Source organism: Mobula hypostoma, chromosome 11, assembly GCF_963921235.1.
Source record: "Mobula hypostoma chromosome 11, sMobHyp1.1, whole genome shotgun sequence".
Classification (NCBI taxonomy): domain Eukaryota; kingdom Metazoa; phylum Chordata; class Chondrichthyes; order Myliobatiformes; family Myliobatidae; genus Mobula; species Mobula hypostoma.
In genome coordinates this window covers 48,133,577-48,151,825 of record NC_086107.1, presented here as the reverse complement: position 1 = coordinate 48,151,825, position 18,249 = coordinate 48,133,577, and the positions used below count along the sequence as shown (strand labels likewise).

The 18,249-nt window shown below is 44.5% G+C and overlaps 1 protein-coding gene across 2 annotated transcripts in view; it reads left to right on the top strand.

Moving 5' to 3' along the window:
* Positions 1–18,249, top strand: part of LOC134353717 (cytosolic 5'-nucleotidase 1A-like) — a 74,991-nt gene that overhangs the window by 37,686 nt on the left and 19,056 nt on the right. For both annotated transcript variants that reach the window (XM_063062005.1, XM_063062006.1), the window contains one exon: positions 14,004–14,133. In XM_063062005.1, coding sequence (XP_062918075.1) covers positions 14,004–14,133 — 130 coding nt within the window. The remainder of the gene's footprint in view (positions 1–14,003; positions 14,134–18,249) is intronic.

The window sequence follows — 18,249 nt, the reverse complement described above, 5'->3', positions numbered from 1 at the left end:
GCCATTGCCATTCTGTGGGTCGAGTTTGGCTGGAATAGACCACTCCTTCCCTGCTTCCCCCAAAACAGAATGCTAAATCCAGAGTCTTGTTTCTGCTCGAGTCAGATTGTCATTTGACTTACCACGCTGTACCAGTGAGAGGTTAATTGTAGGGACTTCGTCTTGAGTGCAGTGGTCATTATCGGGCAGGGACACTATCTCTTCATGGAGATGGCTCACCCCATCAGGACCTCTCTCTGCCCTTCTTGCAGTGTACCATTTCCATTTAACAATTGGGCAAGGGCCTTTTTGTGAGTCACATTGTCAGACTTCACCCACTGCATGATGGGGAGATGCTGTCACATCTGAGCACACAGTGACTGGTTCAGAGGCTGTCTGGTATTCAGTGGCTAGGAGGGCCCAACAGCAGCCAACAGGTGTCCCTGCGGGGGTGGAGGGGGCGGGCAGAGTGCTGTATCAGGTCACTGCTTCAGGGAAAGAGTTTGTCAAAAACACCAAGGAGAAGCCCCCCAGCACCTGCCACAAACTCCACTGAAACCTGCAGCTCAAAGAGTATCCCATTCTGTCTAGAGATTAATGGGAGAGCCTGTTCCACTGCCTTCTTGGCAGCCTCGAAGGCCTGGTATAGGGGGCATTAAATCATGGTCAGATAGAGGATGTGTTGCTGGCAATACCAAGGAGCCCTACAAAGCTCTGCATTTCCTTGGAGGTGAGGACTGCAGCATTCAAGATCCTGCACTTGGCCTCATCAGGTATCTCTACTGCCCAGAATGCCACTGTATGCCCAGGGATAAAACAATCAGAATGGAGCCCTGTGTCTTATCAGAGTTGATAGACCATCTCCACTCCCCAGTGCTTGCTGCACTATGTCCTGCGAGGGCCTCTGTAACAGCATATCTCCTGTGGGATATAGTGGGATATCTCCTGTAAACCTTAGCCTACCATGCCATAGCACAACATGGGACTGTGTACATACCCCTGGAAGAGATGGCAAAAGGTGTACTGCCGGCCCTCCCATGTGAAGCAAACTGGTCCTGCGCCTCTGGATTCAGGGGAATGGAGACAAAGGCATTGGCCACGTCCACTACCACATACAATGCTTCACCTCCCCACCCCCTATGTCCTCAGTAATGGTCAGCATGTCCAGGAGGGCTGCTGTGAGGGGCTTGTTCAGCAGTCTAATGTCATGCGCCGTGTCCCATTACTCCTCCGTACCAGTCAAACCAGACTGTTTTAGGGGAAGGTGGCAGGCCAGAGGACAACAGGGAATCTATAGTCTCCCCAATTTCTCTAATGCCTCCCTGGACCTGGTACTGTTTTGTATTGAGCACCATCGAGGGGAGTGGGATCACCAAGGTCTCCCACTTGGCCAATTCATCTGGTACCGGCGCCTGGGCCACCCGAAGTGTAAAATGACATTTGCTTGTTTGAAGGGATCTACCCCTCAGCACATTCATACCCAGAATCCGCTTGGGAGATGCTGCCAACAAGACAATCAAGGGGTAGGAAGAAAGGAGCCCTCCGTTGTAGCTTGGGGACCATGATAATGGGCAGGGTTCCCTGCAATGATGGTGTGCTCAGCACCGGTGTCCACCATTGCCATCATGGCTGCACATCCCCTTTCTCCCGATACACCACAATGCAAGGCTTCAGTCCCCCAGCTGGGAAAGGGCTGCTGAGCATATCTTCTGGAAGGAAGCCCTGGCCCTATTCCTACATTAGTGGGGTGGGAGGGTGCCACTCTCCACTCGACTCCTGCTGCTCCTGGAGGTCTACCAGTGTCCTCGAGCAAGGGATGTAGGGAATCCTGATCCCAAGACGAGGATCCGGCGAGGGATCAAATGAACCCTTATCCGGGGAGGGCTTAGAAGATGAGACCGCCCTCCCCCCATCCTTAACAGTTCTCTTACCTGACTTTCCCTCGCAGTGTTCCCCCCACATCACATAGAGCGTGTGAGTGGGAACGCCTTCGACCTGCTCCTTAGGTACCTTTGCCCTAGTCAGCACTAAAAGCATCTCCTTATGGGTAACGTGGGATACCCCACGCTCCATCTGCTTATCCAACTTTTGCACCTGGTTACACCTACTTTCTGCCATTTACTCCAACCCCTCCAGACATCGAATGGCTGTATTTATGGTATCCCGGCCTACCAGTCCCATTAAAGGCAGCACCATCCCTTTCAAGTGGGGAGCTGCTGTTGTAACTGAATGCCCTACCACAGCAGAGGTTAGTCCAGAATCCTCCGGCAGGCTATCACTATTGTTATATATACTTGCAATTAGGACCCACTGGAGGAGGGCTCTTCCTCTGTAATGCTCCATTCTGCCCAGGGCTTTAAATCCTACTCAAGGATTGAAGGGGTACCTGACCTTGACTGCTGCTGCCACCCAATCCTATTAGGATTTATTACCTTCATGGGGAGCAAGCAGCATCACGCGTTAGGACGACAGTTCCCCCCCACCCCCCAGCCAGGGAACCCATTCCTATATTAGATAGGCTCACTCTGGTAATACCCTCATCTCATATCTTCAACAACCACGTGGCCAGAGGCTCCTCTGCCTGTACCTATTCCCCAATCACGCCAGTTCCTTGGCAGAGAACTTCCTGAATCTCTGTCATCTCGGTGGGCCCATTGTACAATTCCCTCCAAGTTCCTCATCCTCTTCCTGTCCTGTGAGGATCAGTGGAGCCATGGGCTGAAGCCCCCACTCTGGGTGTGGGACCATGTGGTCACCGGTCTGGCCTGTACTGTCTCAGGTACGAAGGGGGGAGGGCAATAATTTTCAGGGAGAATCATAGGACTCTATTCTCTCTTCTCCATCCACCCCATCCAGTCAGAGATCCGCACCTCTCATCCACATGTTGGGATCATCTCCCCTCTGTATCAAGGCTCAGACCTTAACAGGATCTGGTTGCCACTTAGCCCATTAGCTCTAATTGCTGCAGCTTTACTAGCCGACAGGTTATCTTCATATCCCTGCCCTTTAGATCTTTGATCTGAGTCTCTACTGACCAGGCAGCTTCCCCATGATGTCACCTCCACCTTGTTCCTTACTCTCACTATCTCCTGCTGTCTCTGTGCAGTCGTCTCATGCTGGTGCTTTATAATGGCTGTCAGCAGCAAAAAGCACTCATTAGAGTTCCCTGACAAGAAGGGAGCCAATCTCGTTTAACACGGACACAATGTGCTGTCCGATCTTCTCCCTGTGGGAATCAAACTTGTCTGATCAACCCATCTGCGTACTGCGGCCTGCCAGTGGATTGGGAAGACTGCCAAACCCAGCACTGTTGTTGGTCCACGCCAGGACTTGGTATTCCTCACATGAGGGGTCCTCTCGCTTGCTCTTACCCTGAACGTTTTAAACTCCTGTTACACCCACTGAGTCCTGCCAACTGTGCCAAATGTTTTGCAGAAGCAGATTCATAAATTCAGTAAGTGGGGCGGAAAACACTGATTGTGACTAAGCACACTAACTTTTTATTTACAAACAAACAGTGAATTGAATTGACTTTATTACTTACATCCTTCATATATGTGAGTAAAAATCTTTACGTTACATCTCTGTCTAAATGTGCAATTTATAGTAATTTATAATAAATAGCATGTACAACAATATAACACAGAAACACAGTTGTGTCAGCATGAATTAATCAGTCTGATGGCCTGGTGGAAGAAGCTGTCCCAGAGCCTGTTGGTCCTGGCTTTTATGCTGCAGTACAGCTTCCCGGATGGTAGCAGCTGGAACAGTTTGTGGTTGGGGTGACTCGGGTCCCCAATGATCTTTCGGGCTTTTTTTACAAGTGTGACTTTGTAAATGTCCTGAATAGTAGGAAGTTCACATCTTACAGGTGCGCTTGGCTGTCCGCACCACTCTCTGCATGGTCCTGCGATTGAAGGATGTACAGTTCCCATGCCAGGCAGTGATGCAACCAGTCAGGATGCTCTCAATTGTGCCCCTGTAGAAAGTTCTTAGGATTTCAGGGCCCATACCAAACTTCTTCAACCGTGTGAGGTGAAAGACGCGCTGTTGTGCCTTTTTCATCACACAGCCGGTATGCACAGACCACGTGAGATTCTCAGTGATGCTTATGCCAAGGAACTTAAAGCTGTTCATCCTCTCAATCCCAGATCCATTGATGTCGATAGGGGTTAGCCTATCTCCATTATTATTTGAGATTAGGCCAATCAGTGTAGTATCGTCAGCAAACACTCAACCAAGCATCTAAGTCAAACAAGTATTTACCTAAGCCCCCTAAATTAGAAGACTATCACACTAAGCATTCAATAGCACTCCTAACTCAACAGGTACTGTACTTATCTAAGTCCCAAGTTACACAAGTAGGTGGTCGATGATGTGGTGGCATCGGCACTGGACTTCGAGGCGAGTGGTCCCAGATTTGAATGAGGCCGGCTCGCCGCAGGCTTTCCATCCATGCTGGGTTCACAAGATCACAAGACAAAGGAGCAGAAGTAGGCCCTGCGGCCCATCGAGTCTGCTCTGCCACTCCACCTTGAGCTAAACTATTCTCCCAACTAGTTCCAATTTCCGGCTTTTTCCCCATATCCATTGATACCTTGACTAATTAGATACCTATCAATCTCCTCCTTAAACACCCTCAATGATCGGCTGTATGTGGCAACGAATTCCATAAATCCACGACCCTCTGGCAAAAAAAATTTCTCCTCATCTCTCTTTTAAATGGGTACCCTCTAATTCTAAGACTGTGGCCTCTTGTCCTGGACTCACCCACCAAGGGAAACAACCTTTCCACATCTACTCTGTCCAACCCTTTCAACATTCGAAACGTTTCTATGAGATCCCTTCTCATTCTTCTATACTCTAATGAATACAGTCCAAGAGCCGACAAATACTCCTCATATGTTAGTCCCTGCATTCCAGGAATCATCCTCGTAAATCTTCTCTCAACTCTCTCCAACATTAGTACATCCCTTCTAAGATAGGGGGCCCAAAACTGCACACAGTATTCCAAATGAGGTCTCACCAGTGCCCCACAGAGCCTCATCAACACCTCCTTACTCGTATACACTATTCCTCTTGAAATGAATGCCAACATAGCATTCACTTTCCTTACTGCGGATCCAACCTCGTGATTAACCTTTAGGGTATCCTGCACGAGGACCCCCAAGTCCCTTTGCACTTCCGATTTTTGAATTTTCTCCCCATCTAAATAATAGTCTGCCAGATTATTTCTTCCCGTACATTTCTCAACATTGTATCTCATCTGCCATTTCTTGGCCCACTCTCCTAAACTGACCAAGTCTCTCTGCAACCCTTCCGTTTCTTCAAAACTTCCTGCGCCTCCACCTATCTTGGTGTCATCAGCAAACTTAGCCACAAAACCATTTAATCCATAATCTAAATCATCGATATACATTGTAAAAAGAAGCGGCCTCAACACTGACCCCTGCGGAACACCACTAGTAACCGGCAACCAATCAGAATAGGATCCCTTTATTCCTACCCTTTGCTTTCTGCCGATCAGCCAACGCTCCACCCATTCCAATATCTTCCCTGTAATTCCATGGGCTGTCATCTCATTAAGCAGCCTCATATGCAGCACCTTATTGAAGGCCTTTTGAAAATCCAAATACACAACATCCACAGCCTCTCCCTTGTCAATCTTATCTAAGCGTTGAGCTAGTACCTCAGCCTCATTAAAAAGACAAAATGCTAAGGAAATGGCAAGGCTGCTGCCTGTTATGCCACAGGCACAGAAAGGAACAGCAACAAGTTATATAACTACAACATTAAACATTTAACAAACAGGAACCTATCTAAGTGTGCATGCAGGCCCTGCTATCTGCAGCACACTTATCCAATGATACTTCAGCCCTGATTGCGACCCAGTCTGAAGGGAGCCCCCAGAGAAAAAGAGACAGAAAGTCACAGACGCACTACTCTTATACGCCTGAGGTGCCCGAAACCAGAAGCTGGTGCCGTGGCGCAAATGAGAGCCAACGGGAGAGAGCTGCCACATCCTTCAAACGGGCCAATCAGCGACCGGCGCAGCAAAAGTGGCTTTTGACTAGCAAGTAAGTTAACCATTCAGGTTACAGGATCTGAAGATGAACTTTTTCCAAATGAAGGGTCGTGAGTATATGGAGTGTGCTGCCAGAGGAAATGGTGAGGGAGGTGCAATAACATCATTTAAGAAGCACTTGGATAGGAACATGGAGCGGATGGGCCTGGGCAGGACACAGAAAGTTGGTTGGCATGGATTTGTTCGACTGCTGTATTACGTAGTAACTCTATAATTCAACTAATATATTTCCTGCAATAGTTTCTTCTCCCCTGCCCGTGCTGTTAACTGACATTAATGATTGACTACCTCACAGGAAAAGGGGAAGCACAACGAGATCTAGGTGTTCTTGTACATCAGTCACTGAAAGCAAGCATGCAAGTACAGTAGGCAGTGAAGAAAGCTAACAGCATGCTGGCCTTCATAACAAGGGGAATTGAGTATAAGAGCAAAGAGGTCCTTCTGCAGCTGTATAGGGCCCTGGTGAGACCACAACTGGAGTACTATGTGCAGTTTTCATCTCCAAATCTGAGGAAGGACATTCTTGCTATTGAGGGAGTGCAGCATAGGTTCACAAGGTTAATTCCCAGGATGGCGGGACTGTCATATGTCGAAAGATTGGAGCGACTGGGCTTGTATACTCTGGAATTTAGAAGGCTGAGAGGGGATCTTATTGAAACATATAAGATTATTAAGGGATTGGACACGCTGGAGGCAGGAAGCATGGGTGAGTCCAGAACCAGAGGCCACAGTTTAAGAATAAGGGGTAGGCCATTTAGAACGGAGTTGAGGAAAAACTTTTTCACCCAGAGAGTGGTGGATATATGGAATGCTCTGCCCCAGAAGGCCAAGTCTCTGGATGCCTTCAAGAAAGAGATGGATAGAGCTCTTAAATATAGCGGAATCAAAGGTTATGGGGATAAGGCAGGAACTGCATACTGATTGTGGATGATCAGCCATGATCACAGTGAATGGCGGTGCTGGCTCAAAAGGCCGAATGGCCTACTCCTGCACTTATTGTCTATTGTCTATCTCCATGTGACTCTTTTGCTCATGTAATTTGTGAACAGCTTCCACATTTAACAACTTTTTATGTTGCATTCCTCAGCCCAATTTCTTTCACAGCTGTACTCTACTCTTTCTCCTCAGTTTTAGTGTACTTGATTACTCTTTTTGTTTTTACTTTAAGAATTTTTATTAAAATGCAATATTAAGTATAAAAAATCTGGATTTGCTGTAACTGGAAAATATTGCCATTAATTTTGTTTATAGCTGTTCATAGACTTTTGAATGGACTTCTGTCTAGTTCCATTTATTGGAAGCCTTATTCAAAATAACATGCAGCAAATGAGGAGAAAGCAGAATTGAGAATGTGGAGAGTGGCTGAACTTTAATTAAAATTAACTTTGATTTTCTGTTTATAAACACTGTCTCTGATAGTGATTAAAATCTAAAGGAATGTGATTGCAAAAATAAAAATAAATGATTGAAGCTATAGTTTACATAGTTAAGTCAGTACAGTACTAAAATTTAAATGGACAAGTCACAAACTTGTCTGTGGTGTCCAATGTCTGCTTAGTATGTAGCTATTACGGTTTCACATCTCTTCTGTGTTTAAGTATTGACGTCTTTGTGTAGAAAAGCCTATGAAGGAAAGAGGAAAATTTAAACCACAATCTTTTGATTCATCCACAGTACAAAAATAATAATACTGAGTGAAACAGCTTCAGCAAAGTTGTTACCACTTAATTCAGCTATTCTTAAAACTAAAGGGGAAAAGGTTTGTAAGTTTGACATATCCTTTCAAATATTACTTATTTCCTGTCTGTTTTCTGCCCTGCCTCACCCTCCCTCTCCCACCCCCACCCCCCAATCTAGTTTCACTGATGTTTGCCTGTGGTTATCAAACTTGTTTAATCATTATCACATGGTTCTTCCGTTTCCAACCAACTTTGTGCACTCGTGCGCTTTAGTGATTTCATGTGCTGGTAATTGGGCTGTGCTTTACCCCACACCAGCATGAAGGCATGGACTTCTTGTTGCCAAACTGAATGACTCTCAGAAGTCTTTTTCTGATGTCCAATATTTTACAAATAATATTTAAATGGAAATTGAAGAAAAATGTTTTTTTTTAAAACATCTTGATAGTTTTATTTTCATTTGCTGCTCAAATCTGTGTCCCTAAGATGGTGTTTAATTGTAAAATAATCCTAGTGGGTTGGAAGGCCGATTCCTTTGGTACATTGGACTCCAGTATCTCTTTGAGTGAGTGTCTGCAGATTATTTGATTTTAAGGTTCTTCCTTGCAATCCAAACACTGATTCTCTACCTTGAGCCGCAGTTCAGAAATCAGGAAGAGAGCTCCTTCTGCTGATTTAACATGTTTAAATCAATTGTATTGGCCAACTGTAAATCATGGTCAACCAGCTCAGCACAAACAGGGAAGCAAATCTGCAATTCTTTCTGTTCAAAGAGAGTCTGTTGACGCTGTCAATCCAGAGGAATACACGAAAAGCTGGAGGATCTCAGCGGTCAGGTAGCATTTATGGGGGAGGGGTGGAGAGGGTATGAACAGTCAACATTTCAGGCCAGGACCAGCTGAGATCCTCCAACATTTTGTGCATTACAATCCTGATGAAGGGTTTCGGCCCGAAATGTCATTTGACCTTTTGCGCAATGGGACTGTTGGTTTTAATATTGGCAACGTTTGGCCCAATAGCTGCAAATAATCATATAATTGGATTGAACATAGCATTTGCACGTAGACCCTTATGATCTCAGAAAAGGATATTTTTGCATACTTAACATGAATTAACGTTATTTAAATACATTTCAGAAAGATAGTAGACAAGAGGGTTTTACGTATGAAATGATGTTTCCAAACTTCAAAACTGCAGAATTTCTTTTGTACCTGCTTCATGCTGCCAGCAGTGGAAAGCTTGGAACAGATCATCTGTCCACGGGAGACAGGAGTGAGGAAAGATATGAACTTTAAAACAAATCTCTTAAATTCAGTTCCGGAGAGAACTGATATTAATGATATTTGTAAAGACCGTAAGACCTAGAAGCAAAATTATGCAATTTGGTCCAATTCTATCAGGGCTGATTTATTATCCCTCTCAACTCCATTCTCCTGCTTTCTCCCTTTACCTTTGATACTCTGATTAATTAAAAACCTATCAACCACCGCCTTAAATATACTCAGTGACTATGCCTGCAGAACCATCTGTGGAAAGGAATTTCACAGATTTCACTAAAGAAATACTTCCTCATCTCTGTTCTAAATGAACATCCCTCAATTCCAAGGCTGTTCCCTTTGGGCCTAAGCTCTTCCATTATATAAAACATCCTCTCCACATCCACACTATCTAAGCTTTTTAATATATGATAGGCCTCAATGAAATTCCCCCCCCCCCCCGGTTCTTCAAAACCCCAGCAAGTACGAGACCAGAGCCAGCAAATTCTCCTTGTATGTTAACCCTTTTATTCCTGGGATCATTCTTGTGAAGGTCCTCTGGACTCTCTCTAATGCCAGCAAATTCTTTCTAACACAAGGGGTTCGAAGCTGCTCACTATTACATCAGCATTACATCCTTGCTTTAGTATTTTAGTCCTCTCAAAATGAATGCTAACATTGCATTTGCCTTCCTAACCATTGCCTCAACCTTTAGGGAATCCTGCCAGATGACTCCCAAGTCCCTCTGCACCTCAGATTTTTGAATTTTCTCCCATTTACAAAATAGTCCATGCATTTATTCCTTCTGCCAAAGTGTATGACCATATGCTTCCCATACATTATGTTGTTGCTTGAATGAAATCACCAGAGAGAGAATTACTGGTAGATACAAATCACCTTCTTTATTTGACAAATCAAATTACAGCAGGCATATGTAGTCCCTTCCAGGTGAAAGGTCTGCTGCCCAAAATGGGGCTCAATATTTATTTGCTACACACACAGAGGACAATTCCATATTTACAAAGTGTAGACAATGCTTTCTTTTGAAGCTACGTACAAACTTCACACCTCCCGATTATATCCATCCCACCGATGCCAGAAGCATCAGGACTGGTACTCAGGAATCCATTGTTCCAAACTGAATCCACAATACATTTATTTGGTATTTTATGTGCTTAACATGAAAGACAATCCATGTTTACCAAGTATAAATAATGCTGTCTTTGAAACTGCATGCAAACCTCACACCTTCTCACCAGCAGCGTCTGGACTGGTATTCCGGTATTCACAGCTTTTAGGAACTGCATTGTCAAAGAACAGAAGACTGGTGGCTGAAGCCATTTGCTAAGTGTTAATGACCTAAACCCAAAAATTACTCTAACAGTCCCTCCTTTTGGCCCTACTAGACAAAAATAAATCTGTACCAGGAAAGGCCAACCTAGGAGGACATACTCAAATAGGGCAGCAAAAACACCATGCCTCGAAAATCCCCCCCCCCCAATTTTTTTTGTGTGCCTCGATATCTACCCTAGCATTCGCTAATCGCTACCTACCAAATGTTAAGCAGAGAGGCTGTTCCAGAAATTTGAACAAGTCTTTAGAAATGCGGCTTCTTTCGTGTGCCTGTCAGCTCTTTCCCTGCAGGCAGATTGCAGCTTAATCACATTCCTTTGTGCTCACCCCTTCATCCTCTGGTTGCTGAAACTCTCCTTCCAGGAGCACCCACAGGCCCCCTCATCGATGTACAGGAAGGGGTTGGGGTGGCTTCTACGTAAATGTCTGCAAGGACCTCTCCCCGGTGGCACCCCCTTCTGAACCATCCGGTCGATCACTGGCCCAACTGCTGAAAGGGCCCAGCTCCTCAGACTGGGGGTGACTGGTTTCAGATGCCGTGTACCATGTACCATCGAAGTTGTGGAACTTGCTGCCTCTGCTTTAACTTAAAAATCCCTCCCCATCTATTTTCCAATATTTTTCTATACTATGCTATAAAATTAACCATCTACCTTCAGCATCCAGCCTTCTTTACAGAGTACCATCATCATCACACTTTAGCAGGCTATTCATGGTTTTCCAACACGTTCTCAGTGTCTTTTGCCACACTCCCGGCATTTTCTGCCTTTGAGTTTTCTCCAGGAATGTTTTCATCAGCTGTGGTCAGGTCTGGCAAGGCTGGCTGGTGTTCCTCTCTTAGGTTCTCTGTAATTACATGGTTACTGGGTACACTTGATCCCCCGCTCTGTCTGAGGGAGCAACAAGAGGGTGAGTCATATTCATTAACCTGAGTCCAATGCCTCGCCGAGTCTGCACACAGACACATGTATCACTGGTTAAGAGTACCGTCTGTGGTCCTATCCACCTGGGGGCAAACCCCGGCCCTTCCAGCAGCACCCTCACCATGACTTGGTCGCCGGGCTGTGGAAGGACTATCTCCTTTCCCTCTGGCTCTCTCTGATCAGCAATTCGATGCTGTTGTTTCACTCGGTCCTTCAACACTTTAAGTTAGTTACAAAGGTCTTTCACATATTGTGTCATTCTATCCCTGTAAGCCCCAGGCTCCCCGCAACCCGTAATTACTGTATAAGGGAGTCGCATTGCTCGCCCCATCAATAATTCGTAGGGGCTGAGATGCAACGTGCGGTTCAGGGTTATGCACAATCTCATCAGGATTCCTGGTAATACATCAACCCATGTCTTTCCTGTCTCAGCTATAGCTTTGGCTAACACATTCTTGGTTGTTCGGTTCATCCTTTCTACCATCCCTGAACTCTGGGGGTGGTAGGGTACGTGGAACCGTTGTCGAATCCCTAGCAGTCGGCACATTTCCTTGATCACTTTCCCCGTGAAATGTGCTCCCTGATCTGAATCCACCTGGACTGTGGTTCCCCACCTTGGGAGGATTTCCTGAACAGTGCAGGCAGTGCAGACCCTTGTTGGGAAAGCCTCTACCCACCAGGTGAAGTGATCCATGGTTACTAGACACTAGCTTTTCCCCCTGCTTTTTGGCAAGGGCCCTGTGAAGTCTATGTAGATGTTTTCCCAGGGTTCCCTCAGCCGAAGCTGATTTGCCAGGTGTAGCTTTCTGCCCTTACCAGGGTTATGCTGGGCACAAATGATACAACGGCGGCAGAATTTCTCAACATCCCCGCCCATCCCTGGCCACCACCAGTCCTGCCAGAGGGTTGTGATCATGCTCTGCCTTCCCTGATGCATCACCCCATGATATAACTTCAATAGTATCTGTCTAATACATGGTGGGGCCACCGCGACTCCTTCCTCCCCGTGTGTCCAGCACCCGTCTGGTCCCTCCTTTGCCTCTTTTCTTCTCCATTTTTCCTTCTGCCTCCATCTCTTCATATAATTTTACTAAACTGGCTTCTCTCATTCCTTCCTGCATGCTTGCATTTTCAATTGCCTCTTATTCCTCTGCTGCCTTCTTCGCAGCAACATCTGCCCACTCACTTCCCTTCTGTTTCCTGCTCTCACCTTTCTGGTGTTTTTGTTCCTTCGCTATACCCTGAACAGCGGTCAGTGCATCAGTTTTTATGGGGCACTGCTTCTGGGGTTTATACAGATCCTCCTCTATTTCAACTGATTTATCTTTACTCGACCACAATCTTGCTTGCGTCTAGCCCACACTGCTGGGAACTGCTGACAAAGTAACCCATAGACACCATCCTGGCTCCAGTCTCTGGTGTTCGGGGCAGCTGCGACTATGCTAGCCAGATTGTGTATTCTGTTGGTTGTATACGTTCTCTGCCCCTGACTTCTCCATATTGTTTCTCCCTTTCCCAAATCTATAACAGCTCCTACTTCCCTTAGGATGTCTATTCCAAGGATAGTGCCCTCGATATTTGGACATACCCAGAAATACACTGGAAGCTGCACTCCCCCAATTTCTGGTATTTGTAATTCACTTCTTTCTGCTTTCACTGTTTTCCCTCCTACACCTCTAATATAAATGGCCTGTCCGGTTGTTGGAATTCAAAATACTCACCAACTTAGACTGCTAGGATAGCTGGCCACACGATAGGTCATGAAGGCATCCCACTCCTGACATCAAATGTTGTTGCGTGAATGAAATCACCAGGGAGGGAGTTACTGGTAGATACAAAGCGGCTTCTATATTCGACAAAACAAGGTACAGCAGGCGTATGGAGACCCTTTTGGTAGAAAGATCTGCTGTGCAATGTGGGGCTCTATTTATTTGTTACACACACAAAGGACAATTCCATATTTACAAAGTATAGACAATGCTCTCTTTTGAAGCTGCATACAAACTTCACACCTCCCGATTACATCCATCCCATCAGCGCCAGCAGCATCAGGACTAGTATTCAGGAATCCATTGTTCCAAACTGAATCCACAATATATTTATTTGGTATTTTATGTGCTTAACATGAAAGACAATCCATGTTTACAAAGTATAGGTAATGCTGTCTTTGAAACTGCATGCAAACCTCATACCTTCTCACCAGCAGCGTCTGGACTGGTATTCCGGTATTCACAGCTTTTAGGAAATGCATTGTTACAAATGGACTGGGATTCTGATATTCACAGCTTTTAGGAAATGCATTGTCAAGGAACAGAAGACTAGTGGCTGAAGCCATTTACTAAGTGTTAATGACCTATACCCAAAAATTACTCTAACACATTATATTCCATCTGCTATGTCTTTGCCCATTCCCCAGATCTGTCTAAGTCCTTCAGAAGTCATCCTACTTCCTCAACACTACCTGCCCTTCCACCTTCGTATTGTCCACAAACATTTACACAAATCTATCAACTCCTTCATCGAAATTATTGACCTAATGTGAAAAGAAGCAGTCCCAACACTGACCCCTATGGCACACAACTACTCACTGATTTGCTGTACTAAGCCATCTAAAGATATTTTTGACCTTAAGTAAATACTTAGTTAATTTTTGACAATAATACAAAATTATAAATGAATAGTCATATCTGCCTGACTGCAGTTTAATTCCCATCATTATCTCTTTCAGGCTGTTAACAAGGTAAATAAAAAGTTGCTGGAGTTGAATCCTGAGGAAAAGCAACTGTTTGAAATTCTCCTCCTGTCAACTCACAGTGCTGAAGGTGGGGTACGGATCATTAACAGTGTAAACTATTATGGTGAGTTAGTACAACATAACTGAAGTGTTGATGATGGCTTATATACCTGCTTATATACGACAGCTCATATTCCATAGTCATTATCCTACTCTGCAAATTTGCATGTTGCAATGTGCAGAATTATACCTTTATGAGAAGTATTCATCCAGAGATTCTTCACTGTCATCACATTCAATTTTATGTATGTAACGTTACTCATTATTTAATTTTGAAAAGATTACAGCAGTCAGCTTACCATGCAGTTGGTCATCACCCTTCCCTTTAATGGGTCCATTGTTTGTAAGATCAAATAAAACTTTCATGTGTGCTTTGTCCCCCTTTCTCTTCAAAGGTAAAGATCATGCATGTGTTTACTCTGACACTATTCTTCAAGGATGGCCAGCATGCAGTAGCCAGCTATTTCAGTTCCAGGGATCATATCTGAGTTTTAACCTGTTCATGCACTTCATAGTTACATGAAACTGGGCTGAAACTATTTCACTTTCTAGCTAAGACTGCCTTCTAGATCAGGGGTTCCCAACCTTTTTTTGCACCATGGACCAGTTTAATATTGACAATATTCTTGCGGACCGGCCAACTGTGGGAGGTGGGTGGGAGTGGGGGTGTAGGGTTGCCAATGGGCAAGAGTAGCAGTCAAATACGGGACTCCCCCCCCCCATGACCATGAAGCCTTGCGCGGGCACCTGTGTGCGCATGCGTGTACGTGCCGATTTTTTTTCCTACAAATCATTTTTGGCGATTCTGTTCAGTGAAACTACACTGTACATATATTATTTCTACTTTATATAGGCTGTGTAATTATCATTATCATTCCTGCTTTTACTATATGTTAGCATTATTTTATATTTTATGTGTTATTTGGTATGATTTGGTAGGTTATATTTTGGGTCTGGGAACACTCAAAAAATTTTCCCATATAAATTAATGGTAATTACTTCTTCGCTTTACGCCACTTCGGCACGGAAGGTTTCATAGGAACGCTCTACCTTAGCGGGGGAAATACTGGACAAGGGTGGTCCCGTATGGGACAAACCAATTTAGCCCAATATACAGGATGTCCCGGCTAATGCAGGACAGTTGGCAACCTGGGGGGGGGGGGTTATCACAACTGGAATATAGGTGATAAGTCAACTATAAGTCACTTAATAAATGGCTAATACACTCAATTTCGTTTCTAAAAGGGTCTATCTAATGAACTTAATATTAAACACACAGTGCATATTTTCCTCACATGAATATAGCGATAAATCAATTATATATTTATAAGTCAATAACATCATAACATTTTAAGTAATGTTTGGATATTAAATTTTTTTAACCAGAGGGTGGTGAATCTATGGAATTTGTTGCCACGGGCGGCAGTGGAGGCCAAGTCATTGAGTGTATTTAAGGCAGAGATTGATAGTTATCTGAGTAGCCAGGGCATCAAAGGTTATGGTGAGAAGACGGGGGAGTGGGACTAAATGGGAGAATGGATCAGCTCATGATAAAATGGCGGAGCAGACTCGATGGGCCAAATGGCCGACTTCTGCTCCTTTTTCTTATGGTCTTATTAAGCACACAGCGGATATTTTCCTCGTATGAATATATAGAATCATTGCAACACACGGATATCGCTGAATCAGTGGGAGCCCTGGGCTTGTTTCCCTGCAACAAGACTGTCCCATCGAGAGGTGATGGGAGACAACGATACGCAAAGGGGATTCCTTATGTCCAGTCTATTCCGCAATTTAGTTTTTGTTGCATTCATTACAGAAAACTCTGCTTCGCAGCGATATGATGTTGGAAATGGAAGCAACGTTTTCAGTGCTTTCGTGACTATCTCAGGATATTCAGCCTTGATTTTGATGCAGAATGCCAGCAGAGATGTTATGTCAAACATACATTTCAGCTCACCATCATTTGCAAGCTCGAAGAGTTGATCTTCTTCCCGCGCTGACATGGATGATTCACTGGGGACTTTCACAAATGGGTCACAGACCCATTCCTTTGCACGTCTTGGGTCATTTGTGTCTTGGGTCACTGATGATCTCACGTGCGTTCAAGTTCAACAGTGGTCCTGACAGGGAATGAGGAAAGGTGCAGCTGACTCATATCGTTTCATATCGCCAAATCATAGTGTTTCCTCGCGGCCCGGTAGCACATGCTTTGCAGCCTGGTACCGGTCCGCAGCCCGGTGGTTGGGGACCACTGGTCTAGATGTACACCTATAACATTTACTGAACAACTAAATTATTATTCAGATCATCTTGCAAAATACCTCACACTTATTTGTATTCAGAGCAATTTGTGCATTGAGTACCAACTTGGGAAAATTGCTTCATCAGGAGAGGTTGACAGTAACCTTGTAAAAAGGTTCCCTTTCTATTTCAGTCATTGTTGCTATCTGGTTTTGCCTACCAATCCTAGATAAGAACTCCATTCGGCAAGGATGTTGCATTAACATAATTACGAATAAAGTAATGAGGTTTCCAATGTAATATTTGGAATTTTTAGCTGCTGAACCTCCAAGCTCCTCAGTATTACAGTTACTATATGTTCTGGTTGTTAGCTGGTTACCAGCATTTACATTTCATACTCTAGTTTGTGTAACTTCTTGTGAAAATGTGTTGCAAGTAGTGATGACTACTTCTTGGTTTGAACCTTGCAGTAGCAATCTGAAGTATTGAGTATGAAATATTTAGCAGCAGTATTTATTCTGATGGAGCTTTGGAACCAAGAAGTAGTTGACTGTCTAAAATTCAACTGCAAGCAGAATCCAGGCATTTGCTTAAGATCAGTTTCACTTATCCAAACTGATTGCACTTGTATCTTAAAATAAACTTACTATTAGACTTTATATTTACAGTGTATAGTGGATTTCACAGCCTTTGTGTCCCCACTTTTTTTGTGATCAATAAAAACTTTTTAGAGTAGATGTTACTACATAGGAAATGCAGGCATCCAACACTTAGAAACATAGAAGCATAGAAAACCTACAGCACAATACAGGCCCTTTGGCCCACAAAGCTGTGCCAAACATGTCCTTGCCTTAGAACTACCTAGGCTTACCCATTGCCCTCTATTTTTCTAAGCTCCATGTGTCCATCCAGGAGTCTCTTAAGAGACCCTACCATTTTCACCTCCACCACTGCAGCCCATTCCACGCACTCGCCACTCTCTGCATAAAAAAAAACTTACCCCTGACATCTCCTCTGTACCTACTTCCAAGCACCTTAAAACTATGCCCTCTCATGCTAACCATTTCAGCCCTGAGGAAAAGCCTCTGACTATCCACACAATCGGTGCCTCTCATTATCTTGTACACCCCTATCGGGTCACCTCTCATCAGCCGTCTCTCCAAGGAGAAAAGGCTGAGTTCACTCAACCTATTCTTATGAGGCATGCTCCCCAATCCAGGCAACATCCTTGTAAATCTCCTCTGTACCCTTTCTATGGTTTCCATGTCCTTCTTATAGTGAAGTGACCAGAATTGAGCAATTTTGTGAAGTGCTCCATAAAAAGCTGTTTTATCTTTCACCATTGGCAATGTTTCCTCTTACTGTTCTTGACGGTAGTGATAAATTGGAATCTTGAACTACTGCAGTCCTTCTGCAGGGAATTCCAGGACTTGGATCCAGTGACAGTGAAAGACTGATGATCTATTCCATGACAGAATGGTCTGTGTCTTGGTAGGGAATCTTCAAATGGTGGTATTTGCAGCTGCTCTTATTGTTCTTGGTAGTAGAGGTTGTGGAATTGGAGGTACTGATGGAGTAGCTTAGATGACTAACTGCAGTACTTTTTGTGGTTGGAACCTTCTGCAGCCACTGTGCACCAGTGGTGGAGGAAATGAATGTTTAGGGTGGCTGGCACAGTTCAAGTGGACTGGCTTTGGTCTGTGTCTTTTAGAACTTCTTGAGAATTGTTGGTGCAGCGCTCAGCAGACAAGTCAGCAAACTAGTATTCATTGCTGACTTGCATCTTGAAATTGTGGAAAGACCTTGAGGTTTCAGAAAGGATATAATTTACCTCAGGATGCCCAGCTTCTGATCTGTTCCTGTAGCCGTCATATTTTTCCGTCCAGTCCATCTGAGTTCCTGATCAGGGGATGACCTCCAGAAAATTGACAGGGCA